Here is a 12883-nt window from a genome sequence, read left to right as displayed (position 1 = left end):
TTAACCTTGGTGAAGATGGGAAGTAGGGGGAAGCAGTTCATGTTGCTTAAAATTTCAGCAGAAAAAATGAACTGTGCCTGACTTTCTCAGAGATCATTTGTGAAGTTAAGTATACATTGGGCATTGTTTTATGCCATTGACAGAAGTAATTTGTGCTTTAGTGTACTCTTTAAAATGTTTCTGCTTGCATGTGTGAGTTTTCTCCGTAACAGTGTTGCTTCCTGATAGCCCTTGTTCCTCTTTATCCTGTCTTGTGACTTTTTTGAGGTACAGGAGTGTCCTTCATTCACCTGCACTTTCATTTTCTGTTAGACTCTAAACTGTAAAGTAGCTTTCTCCTTCCCTTAGCATCCCACTTCTTGAGATTTATTTACGTCACAATCTCTCCCTCTCTGTCTCCTCAGTTTTCACATTACATGATCTAGAGGTGAACATTTCCTAGTAAAGAAGAATTGAGAACTGGAATTCTTTTCCTGAGCGATGCTAACTGGGAAGCCAGCCTCTGATTTGTACCTGTTGGAAAGGCTTGAGCTTCTCATCAGAATGGGAATCACTACTGCCTGTGCTTAGAGAAATACTTCATGCTTGTTGGCTTTTTTCATGTCATACTGATTGCCTTGGAAGTTTTGGGTTGAACTCAAAGGGGTGGGAAGGAGCTTCTGCTCTCCCTTTAATCTTTGAAAAAAGTCGGTCTCTATTTTTACTAATGATCACAGCCAGATAAACCTGTCCTTTGGAGTTGCTGGATGCTGTGAAAGCTGTCCCTTGCTACAGAGTTTTGTATCCCACATGGTAGATTATTTTTTTTAATGTATTTGCTGTTACGGTTGCATGTTGAGAACCGAAAGTGTCAGTAAATTGTAAACTGTAACACTGCTAGTCTGAAGAGTTTGAAGATAGTAATCATCTTTAATCTTGCCAAAAAGAGTTCTAGGGGTTCCTGTGTCTGTTATTACAGGATTTCTCATTTTTCCTCATCTTTGGCAGTGAAGGAAAACTGATACCCAGGCACCTGTCAAGTCATCTTATTTTTCTGTCTTTTTATAGCTTGCTTTGTTTTTCTTCTTTCCCCATGATAGTATTTAGTAAGGATGAATGTGTTTTTCATGTCTTTCTAGCACCAAAGGAGAGGTACTATATTTGGTCAGGAAATTACAGTCAAAATTCAGTTTGCAGCCAGAGGAAAATGGAAAAATATCAGTATCAAAGGAGAGAAAGGTCAGCCAGAAAGTAAATTACAGCTTTGAATAATTGCTGTCTAAATCTACTAAATAGTAATCATTCACTACAATTACCAGTTGTTTTCAGCTAGGAGCCACAATTACTTTAGTAGAAGAAATTAATGTGGCACAATTTATAGATTGTTTCTAAAAACAGCCTTAATTTTTCGATCCTTGTTACAAACTTCCTAGATAAAAGCAGAGTGCAATTAATCTGATTCTTGAATATTCCCATGCTCTACATGGCTTTGGTTTTTGGCTTATGTATTAGTAGGACTGAAGATTGATTCTTTTGAATCATAGCTGTAAAGATCAAAAGTGAGAATACAAGTTCTGAAGCAATTTCAGAACATTCTGATGGACCTACAGTAGCCAAAGTAAAAAGGGATTGGAAGAGTACAGACAGCACAGTATTCTTGTACTCTCCCCTACACTTTATTTGTGGATCCATGCAATACTTCCACCTGCTTCCCTCCCACTCCCCAGTAAGTCCTTTATCCCTGATATGTTGGCTAAACCACACAGTGTAAGTATCTTGTTGAGTCCTGAAGGTGAAGGTCTTTTTTTACTACATCACAGCATATCTCAGAGTTTGAGAATACACTGAAGCTTTTTCTTTCTATTTCTTTCAGAATTCAGTCAAATGTAAAGCCTAAGAGGGGCATTTGGACTAAGGAATATACAATTCAGAAGTATTCTTTATTGGTTTAAATCCTTTCTTGAAAAATATCTGAGGCCTGGCTTCTTGACCCAAAGACAAAATTAGATCTAATATACTCAGACTGGAATTTAACCAGTCACAAATGTAAAACTATTCCTATCAAGTCAATTCTTAGCAGGAATGCACTTTACTCTTGAGTACTGGCCTGGAAAAACATATTTTATGGTCACATTTTAATTTACTTGTCACTGATGAAGAACAACTCATTACATTCTTAAGGAAACATTACATTCTTGGAAAGGGGGTTGTACAAGGCTGGACTCCAAGAAACACCTGCTCAGACTTAGAAGAAAGAAAGAATACATTTTGAGGCTGGATGCCTCTTTTGTAGTGTAGTTCAGTTAGCATACAGGAAGTATCACATTGTCTTTTTAAGTACTGGGAAGATTTACAAATACTATTTCCTTGGAGCTACTGAAATGCATGTTTTATATTTCAGATGACTTAGAAAAATCTTGTTGGCAGACCCTAAAGAAATACTTAATGCAACTGTGCTCCTAAGAAATACATAAAAGAAAGCTCAAGCATGTCATTTATAACACAGCCTGTATTCCAGAGCTAAAAAATAATTGAGGAAGTGTGTTCTGATTTATAGTATAGATATACAGCTCTTCAGGATTAATGTGAAATAAAAGGACCAGTTAATACCACCTTTTCCAGTGTTTTATTAATAATAATCCTGCTATAAATGTGCGTTAGAACTCATAATGATGTTCACCAGATGTCTTTTTGCTGGTCAGAAAAGAAAATGCTGACTTTTTTTTTTTTCTTCAGTAAAAGCAACACGTAAAATAAAACAGACACAAAGAATGTGGAAGAAAAATTGCATAGCATGATGGGGAAAGCAATTAACTTGAAAAATGCACAACTGAAAATTAAAACATAGTTTGGCTAAATTTTCTGCTTGGTAACTTGTAATTAAAGAGGACTGCTTGCCTAACTGAAGCAGTAAAACAAAATGTCTGCTTAGAAAATTACCTCTGACTTGCAAAAATATCAGTTCTCAGTTAATATGAAGTAATAGTCTGGAAGAAATATAATTTATTTCAGTTTCTACCTTTTGTATGCATCCTTCCGTGTTGTTGAGACTTTAAATCACTTTGAAGCACACTGACAGAACATTAGCCCAGAAAACTCACTGAACCATCTTACATGCAATGTGTTGTAGCATAAAAGCTACAATCCAAAAGCTGACTTTGCAGGGTAATATGAGGACAGGCTACAGGTTTCCCAATTTTTGTGAATCCAGTATTTCCTCTTCCTTATAGATAAGGTATTAAGGAACAAACATTACTGCTCTGAGGCTGAAGAAGCAACTGGAGGATCTCAAGCTGCTGTAGCCTTCATTTATAGTAATACTTTTTTTTAACCCAAGTTTGGCAAAAGCAGTGGTCTGATTAGTAATACTTCCATGACATTTCATTTATAAAAAGTTGAGAGGAAGGGTATTTTCTGCACATTCTGAATGGGCACATCAGGATCTGGCTTTGGAACTAGTACTGTACAAGGACCCCAAGAACCTAGTATGATTCTTCTGTGTGAATGTAACTCTAGACTTTTAGCCAAAGAGATTGTGATGGCAGTTTGGCTTTGCTTCAGATCCTGAAGGAGAACATCATGACAATGCTGAAACATATTTTTTCACATATATGAGGTTTTCAGCCCACAAAAATTGGACACAGAACAGTCTCTTCCCAGGCTGTCATATCCTAGCATTTTGAATGTTGAGGAGTTTATACAAATCCAACAATGTGTATTAAGATAGTATGAGGTATGTCCTAATTTTTGCTTTACGAGGCCCCATGTCTGATTTCAGTCACCTGACCTAACCTGTGCCCTTCTACCATGAGAACCCTTACTCAGTGTCTTACTAGATGTCTTTTTTAGTGTATGTACTCAAATTTTTAATTTATATTGCTTAATATTTAATGCTAATTATTTGTTACTAAAGTTATGATAGATATATTTAATATATATAGTTACATTTTTATTATTTTTTCTCAAGCTCTCTGCATATAACACTCATGTAGAATTGAAGCTGTGAAGATCTTGGAACTTCCAAGAGCAACTAAATGTGACTGCTTATTTAGAGTTGAAATTAATGCAGTAGAAAATATTTTGGCTAGGAATACAACAAATTTTTATTACAGGCTAACAGTAGGCTAAGGCATCATCAATGAGTATTACTGGCAATAGTTTAGAATTTAGAAACTTACACTTCAAAAAATACTGCATAGAATTTCTTTCCAAGCAATATTTCAATGTAGAAGTTTCATCCATCCCTCATTTAAAGTTTTATTCTATTATCTATACTTTTACATTTTCATATTGTATATCTTTTCAGTACTGAGTATTTTATAGCTTACATAATGTCTGACTACGCATTTATCATTAATTAAAAAAATTTTATCAAATATGCTGCATTTATGTTGCTTCTGAAGACTTAAATAGTATATTTGGTTTATGTTTTTCAAATTAACAGCAGAATTAAATTATCATGTGTATGTTGAAAAGACTACTACTTATGTTACCTTTAATATCTAGCTTGTCAATGGTGTCTAAATTGTGTTTTATTTATGCAAATATCTTTCATGTAATGAACAATCATAGTGCACATTATTAATCTACTGTCTATTAGTTTACAGAGATAATTCCAAGAAACTATGCTTAAATGTGACAAATTGCTTGAACACTTAATAGAGAAAAGTTCTATACTGTTAAGAGAGGACAAATTAAGTTTCATCAGATTATGTTCTCTCTTCTGTTCTGTGATTCATTACTGGGTAAAATGAGTTGTCCTCAAATCTTTTTTGGCCTGTGCTACCACTGTAGACCAACTCAAAATATTTTTGTGGTCCCAGTACATTACTCAAAGGTAACTGAATTTTAGCAGACACTTTGGGAGCCTAGTGCTTGTGGTTGTGGTGATACATTGGGGGAACAGAAATGAAAATTATTATTTCTTACAAAGCAATACTTAACTAGATAAATAATTTGAAAGTCATATATTGATTCTGAAAATTATTAGGAGTTGTTTGAAATCGTTGTATAAAAGGCAGTCTACAGTTTTTGCAAAATCAAGATGTGTAAGTTTGTACTTGTGCATGTTCATGTAACTACAAGTAGTTCTTAGCTAAGAATTTAAAAGCATCTTCTTAGATAAGTTTTTTGATGACCATGTTACGTTCAATTATGTATTTCTCTGATACTGCTAAAATTCATGTCCTGTCCTACCTTTGTGCGTGGTGGGGGCTTTCATGGCTATTGCTGCTGACCAAAGGATACTTCTTCCTCTTCCGAATTAATAAAATTAGAATTAATAGAATTCTTCAATACTAATTCTTAAAAGGCTTATTTAAAATGGGGCAACCCCTCTTACTTAGCACATAAACTATGGGGGGTGTTGCAGGTGAAGGAGGGGTGCTTTTTAAGTTGTCTCAGAATTGCTGGTTTAAGGATTGCTGTACTCTTTGAGTATACCTTGTGTGTTATGTTACTTGGACAGCTTTTATTCACTAAAAAAGATTTAAGAATGAAAGAGTGTTTACTTAAAACCTGGACTTAACATACAAAATAAAACTAAGAAAATTATACTTTACCATAAAAACTTCTAATTTCTGCAGCATCTCAGCCAGCTTCTGCCTTTCTTTTCAAAGAAATTGGAATGATTTTAAATTACAGGTTTTCTTTCTTGAAGGTAAGATGGCTTTTCCTTTCAGGAGGAAGAGACAGGAGACAAATGATATGCTTTTTTTCTGTGACATTCCATACTGAAAATCTTTTGGTTTTTTGTTTTAACTAATGAAAACTTGCATTCCTGTCTTCTGCTATATTGGATGCTTTAATGCCAGATGTCATGAAGGGATTTCCTTCCTTCCTTGTTCTCAAAATTTACTATTTCTAGTATATGTGTTAGTACAGCCTTTTTGCCAGGAGATACTGTAATTTTGAGGTAGTTTAGTCATTTTAATGGAACAATTTCTAATTTAACATTTATTTTAAAGAGGAAAATTTTTCAGATTTCTTTGTTTTCTTGTCTCTTTTTCATCTCTAGCCAACAAGGACACTAGTTATGACAAGTATGACTTCTGAGTAAGTAGTAAACATTTTGACTGTTTAGTAAGCACACCATTTAAACTGCAATGTTGATAATCTTGTAAGCCTATACAAAATGAAGGTTATGTTTGGGCTGTATGTCAAAATACTTTGTTTCATTCTGTATACTAGTTGAATACACATGCATACATGGATATGTCGTTGCTGTCTACAGTGTGTGTGTATGTTTGTGTTGCTATGGGTCAGACTGAAGTAGTTATTCCATAGGTGAACTCAACAGAGCTTCAGAACAATGAAACTAATGTCTTAACCAAGTTTTGAATTTTTCTGAAGGAAGCATAAAAAGGAATTTTATGTAGTAAGTGGCTCAGACCTTCAGCCCAAGACTTATTTTTCCCATACATTTTAATTTTTGCTATTTAAAAATCATAATCTGCAACATCAGTTCAAAATGTTTTCTTTCATGTAAATAGTTGCTGAAGAAATATCAGTTGAAGTGGCTAAAAAAGTGGCTAAAAAGCCACTTTGTTTCAAAACATTAGAAGCAGCTGCCACTGCATATTTTGGAGAAGAGTTAATAATTTTCTGGCGTGCTCTTATCATTCTCTTAAAAGTCTTACAGCATAAAGAACATCCAACAAAAACACAATTCCATCATTTTTACTACACTTGCTTGCAGTTTTTTTAATTCCTATTCAAAATTCAAGATATTTCTGCTACCCCCAAATCTGTTTCAGGTTTGAAGTAATAAACTCTTGACAGTTACATTGATAAAAGTACTAAGACACAGCACTTAGTGGCTGTTCTTTTACAAGTTCTTTGTAAATGGTTGTCAATAGCTATTAACAAGTATACTAATACACGTCAGAAACATAAAATGGAATTGAAACTTTTCTTGTATTTAATGTGGCTGAATGCTAGTAACACCAAGGCTGTAAAGTGCACTTTGTGAGTCATGCAATACAGGATCACTATGGGGGAGGCAGAGAGAACAGCTACAGTGCAGATAGGAGTGTTGGAGAACAGAGACTGTGATCTGCCTAAAAGGTGAGGGCAAATCCTGGCAGATGCTGTGGAAAAAGTTCTTTTGTTGAAAGAGATCATTGCTGATTTTGCCTACTAGCCAATTACTGTTTCATTAAATAAAAACTTCAGAACTTCATCAAGAAGATGCTCTTGTATGTCTACAGTTGTAGACATTCATCAGCCCATAAACGGGTGAAGAGAGGGGACTGCTCCTGAATGAAATGAAGAACAGAAAACAGTCCTTCAGAGTGTACAAACCAATGGCCAAAAGCCAATTCTGCTACCCAATAGCTACAGCTTCAACAGTGGTTCATTAGAATTTAATGTAAAGATCATGGGTTCAGTGTCCTTGTGGCTTTGGGGTTTGAGATTATATTAAATGCTGCTTGCTGATTCACTGCCAGCAGCTATTTGTTTTTCTGAATGACAAATTCAATGAAATTTTGCTGTAAATTTGCATCAATCAATTTTTGAAGCTGATTGAAGTATGAACTTCAATGAAGTTTTCACAGTAATTTATATGATATCTTAGATTCAATTATTGGACAATGGAACTTTTCCCTCTCGTTTTAAAGAACTTTGTGTAGATGCAGGAAAGAAGAAAAGCTTTAAGTAGAGCATGGAAATTTGTCCCCTGAGCAAACAGTCTAGGCAAGGGCCAGCCCCTCTGTGTAGACACAGCATTTTATTTACATGCAGAAAATCTGATCCTTTCCTAATGAAAACCTCTTAATAGTGCTATGTCTAAATGTAACATTTCCTGGTAATACTTTTTTGGTAGTACTAGGAAAGCAACCAAGAATGAGGCTCTGTTGTGCTAGGCTTTGTACACAAACAATATGTTAATAATTCTTGACTCAAAAGCTTCTATTTAAACAGACAAGATAGATACGGGGGACAAAAGAGCTTTGATGTGCAAGTAGATATGACTGTGGTGACAGTAAAGGATCTGCAATCTGTGGGAGGGCTAAAGAATTCAGGGCTAGCAAATGGGTAGAGGCTCAGTGAGAAACGGGTAATAAATTATTAGTGAAGAAATAACTAGATGGATTTGAGGTAATTTATATGGTATATATATGCTTTTAGAATTCTGCAGATCCATTCAGCGTTGTTCTTTTTTTCTTTTTAGGAAACAAAGTACAGTAATTCAGGTGGTGAATAAACTTGGAGACTTTTTGTTCTCAGATGATGTATGTGAAACAACAAGTCATGTAGTGACAGGGAGTCCTCGTCGCACCTTGAATGTTATGCTGGGAATTGCTCGTGGGTGTTGGATTGTTTCTTATGAATGGGTAAGAAATATTTTTAAATTTTACTACAGAATCAATTAAACTTATGTTGTATAGCTGAAATATGAACCATATCACAATGGACTTAAACAAGTGTCCATGCTGTGTACAGTGGTGCAATGTTCAGATATTCAGGCTTACCCAGAGTTAGCTCAATTAGAGGAAATTTGGCTGTGTACAGCTCTGTTACCATGGCTTAGTCTTTCAGTATTTGGTCTAACCAAAATATTCCTGTGTTTTATCTCAGTGCCTATTTTAGAAATGCCTGAAGTCTTGTCTCATAATTTCTTGACAGACTAGAGGCTAAACAAACCATGTCTGCTCAACATTAGCCAAGTCACATGATTCAGGTTAAATTTTTTATATACCGATGTAATATATTTCTACTATGTTTTGAAATATGTATTGTGTTCAGCATTTGTAAAATGAAGGGGAATTGTTAGATATTTTTCTGCATAGTATGAAAACTTTAAAATAGGAAAAAAAAAAAAAAAGGAAAACTATCTGTAGTAAGTAGCTTGGAGACTGTGTAATTTACAGAAATGGTTCCAAGACATCCAGATCAAATAATCACTGTAATATGCTCAGAATTTCTTGTGGGCTATCACTTAAAGTTACCAGACTTTTGCCATAAAGATAAGATAATAATGAATTGCTGTACTGGGTCCAGCTGGGATGGAGTTAATGATCTTCATTGTAGCCTGTATGGTGCTTTTTTTTTTTTAAGTCTGGCCACCAACAGGTGATAACCCAGCAGTGTTTTAGCTATTGTTGAACAGTGCTTACACAACATTAAGGTTTTCTCTGTGTTTCAGTCAACCCCTTGCAGCAGGTACGCTGGGGGTACACAAGAAGCTGGGAGGGGACTCAGCTGGGAAAGCTGAGCAAAGCTTATCAAAGAGATTTTTCCACATCATATGACTTCATGTTCAGTTACAAAGCTGGGAGGAGTTTTTCCAAAGCAGCTGCTGCTTGGAATCTGACTGGCCATTTGTCTACTGATAGGAATGGTTACTTTTACATCATTTGGGGTTACATAAACTTTATTTCTCCTCTCATTTATTTACTGTCTTTATCTTAACAAACAAGGTGGTTTTCTTGCTTTTGCCCTTCCAATTTCACCCCCTGTCCTGCTGAGGTCGGGAGTGAGTAGTGACTGGGTGAGGAGCTTACCTGTCAGCCCAGGATTAAACCACCTCAATTACTCACTCTGATAACAGAGATTAATCACTCAATCTAACATTGCAGATGACAGTTTTTCAGCTTTCTTCACGTTTCCAGAGCTGTAAAGCATACCTGTTGAAATTTATGTGGAAATAGCTCTTCATCTTACACAGAAAAGGGTTGTAGAATAAATTTTAATGTCTTGGTTTTCTTTTTCTTATAAATACTTTAAAATTTAATTGTTGGGCTGAAAACAAAATAAATTCCTGTTGCCTTTTTATCTTCAAGATGTCTGATATTTACCAGTGAAGCTTATCCTACGTGTTGTTCGTGTAGTTATCTGAAGAAGCTGTTATGGTATACTTTGGAGTTTTTAGAAGTGATGATTAATTTCCCTTGGAATAAAGGGATTTGCATCTTAATGATCCAGTAATATGACATAAAAAGACCAATAACATCCTTGGCTACAACAAGAGGAACATATTTTAGCAGGGGATCCATTCCAGCCTCAACAGCTGTATGATTCTCTGCATCTATGAATGGAACACATTGAAATATCTGTCCCATGCTTAGCTTTTATGGAATTTTAAGCAAGTATCAACATACTTGCTATAAATTACTTTCTCATAACAGGGTACTTAAATGTGAGAGCTGTATATTTCTCTGAGAAAAAGCTTCAAATAACTACTAAGATAGCAAAAAGTGTAGAGAACTACCACAAAAATCCACTAAAATGGTTTCTTAGCTTTGTACATAAAGGCAGTATTTGGATAATCAGTATTCTGGCAATTGCTGTCCAAGAATGTCATTGTCCATTTTATGCACTGCACTTCTATGAATTAATTGACTAGCGGCCATGTCAAATTTTCTCCTGCTGTCTTATAGCCTGCCTTTTAGACTCATCACAGGATCACCTGTATCCCTCATTCTTTAAAGTTGTAAGAATTCCACAGAAAAACTATGCTTTTCCCACTCTCCTCTTCCCTCCCTACTTCGCCTTTCTCAGGCCCTTCATTACCAGAAAGACTGCATTCTCTTAGCATCTGGTGCATTTTTAATATCTCAATCTTATCAACCGTATTTTCCTATCTTCTGATACTCCATCCAGCATACGTGCTTGACCCATACTGCATTGCTTTATCATTTCATTTTAAGCTGAGTCTTTTGTAACTGCATATTTGAAAACTTCTAGATAGCTCTTTCTTCTCAATATAAACTCTGTTATATTCAGAATTATTTTAATCTTTTCTTAGTCCTTTTCCACATTCTAAAGAATTGTTGAATATGAAGACATTACTGACTTAACAAGAAAAAGTAGTTTATTCAAGAATAGTATTGCAAATCATAACATTTTTTTTCAGCCTACATGAATTTCAAGCATTTTTTTTGGTGTTGCTATGAAAATATACTAGTTGAAAATTTGCCCAAGTCAGAAGAAAACATTCAGTGACAGAATGGAGAGCTCTTGCCTTTGTGTTCATGAATGTTTTAGTGACTAGTGATCTAATTATTTACTTCAGGACCTGTTCATGAACTCAGTATCTGATTTTCCTTGTATCTGGTGAAGTAGATACAATGCGTTTGTACTCAATTCCAGAACCATGATAGGCAAGCATTAATCCATCTTTTGTTAAGATAAACAAAATTCATTTCTAAACAAAATTCTGTAAATACTATAAGGATTAATAGAGGTTGTTACTGTAAATTGGCCTGGAAAATGAAATGGGATTACTTGATCATAACTAATATTTTGAGTTTATTCTTTTAATCTGTTTGGGTTGTTTGACAGTTACTGTTAGTACAAACATCATTTTGGTACTGTAAGGACATGGTGTACACATTATACAGCCTGGTACATCTGTTCCTGCTCAAGATTATTTATGAAGACTTTTTTTTCATGCAACGTGTCTTTAAGAATTATATTAGAAGTTACAGTTGTCTTCATTCAGTTAAAATTGATTTTTACTGTGATGGCTTGGATTAATAAGTTTCTTTAATTTGCCATAAATATATACAGCTATAAGTATAAAGCTAACAGATTTCAATATTCAAATTGTAAAAAGTAATAGTAAAAATGTACACAGGTACCACCTTAAAATTGATCACTTAAAATCCTAAGTTGCAGTCTTAACTGTAGGTTTTTAAGAAATTACTATACTTTTCTTGGCTAAACATAGCAGTATGTTTGAATATTTTTTAAAGATCATTGATTTATTAATGTGCTTAACTCTTGTATTTAGGTTTGATGTGATATAATGAGTATAGAAATTATTTGCTCCTTTTGTACAGCTGTTGCATTTTCAAATATTTGGTTGTATGTTTTCTAAAAGTAAATATAATTTTCTATGGAATTTTCTAGTAAAGTTCAACAATAAGTTTGAAGATGTGCTACTTTTCATTATAATAAAAAAATCACTTTTCCCTTCCAATAGCCTGCAAAATTGGACACCTTCCCTTACAAATAAAATGCTACTTGCCACATCACAGAAAGCACCAGCATCTGTAGCAGTTCATATACAAAGTTGCTGGTAGCCCTGAAAGTCAAGCAAAAGCTATTTTGGCCTAAAGACTATATAACTTATTTTTTATAACAGAATTAGTTTCTAAATTAATTTTGCAATTTACTTCTTGCAGCAACAGATTTTTGGGGAAAAAAACCCTTACAGAAAGTTATTTTCCTTCATAAAATTAGACAATTTTATAAGATTTACATTACTAGTTTATAATCAGTCTGTTCAGCTTAGAATCTTGTTTAGTTAGTGAGCTGTAACATTGTAAAGGATAACTTTGTAGTGCCTCATATCCATTATGACAATTTTTGTCTAAGAGGAACATCTCATGGCACTGCTTCACAAATTTTATGTGATAAAGTTTTATAATTTGAATTAAAATTACCAAAAAATTGATTTGTCTTGGATCTTCCAAAAGAATAAAAAAAATATTTCAGTTAATTGTGAATCAAGCATAGTAATAATTTCCTGCAGTGATTAAATTCAATTTGTTCTAAGGCAAAAATGGTGCATGTTTAATGGTGCATGGCAGTGATAACAGTAAAAAAAAAAAAAATAAAAATCTGTTGAAATGGCTAGAGAACTATTTAGGGAAATTGTGACTGCCAGAGGTAGAATTATTCTAAACACAGGGATTTACTTACCAATCCTGTTTTGGGGTTATGTGTACACTTCTTGTGCATTTAATACTCCCTGTTGCTGTAGGAACAATGAGGTATTGGCTGCTGGGTTTTTTAAGATTGCAGGTCGGAATCCTGCTGTCCCTCACAAATAGGTACCAATCCTTTTTTTGACTCCTATTTAAGGCATGCCAAAGGCAACCACAGGAAAGATGTTGCAAAGCTCAAGTATCTGTGAAAGGGGAAAGCTGTTAATTCATGTGACAGTGGACAAACT

General features: G+C 34.5%; 1 protein-coding gene across 5 annotated transcripts in view; it reads left to right on the top strand.

Annotated features, from left to right (window-relative positions):
• MCPH1 (microcephalin 1) overlaps positions 1-12883 on the top strand; it is a 120866-nt gene that overhangs the window by 27935 nt on the left and 80048 nt on the right. For all 5 annotated transcript variants that reach the window (XM_051614232.1, XM_051614235.1, XM_051614233.1 and 2 more), the window contains 2 exons: positions 5996-6033; positions 8153-8315. In XM_051614232.1, the coding sequence (XP_051470192.1) occupies positions 5996-6033; positions 8153-8315 (201 nt within the window). The remainder of the gene's footprint in view (positions 1-5995; positions 6034-8152; positions 8316-12883) is intronic.

The sequence above is a fragment of the Apus apus genome, chromosome 3 (assembly GCF_020740795.1).
Source record: "Apus apus isolate bApuApu2 chromosome 3, bApuApu2.pri.cur, whole genome shotgun sequence".
NCBI classification, from domain to species: domain Eukaryota; kingdom Metazoa; phylum Chordata; class Aves; order Apodiformes; family Apodidae; genus Apus; species Apus apus.
Note: the sequence above shows the minus strand (reverse complement) of the source record. Positions and strands in the feature narration are given on the sequence as shown.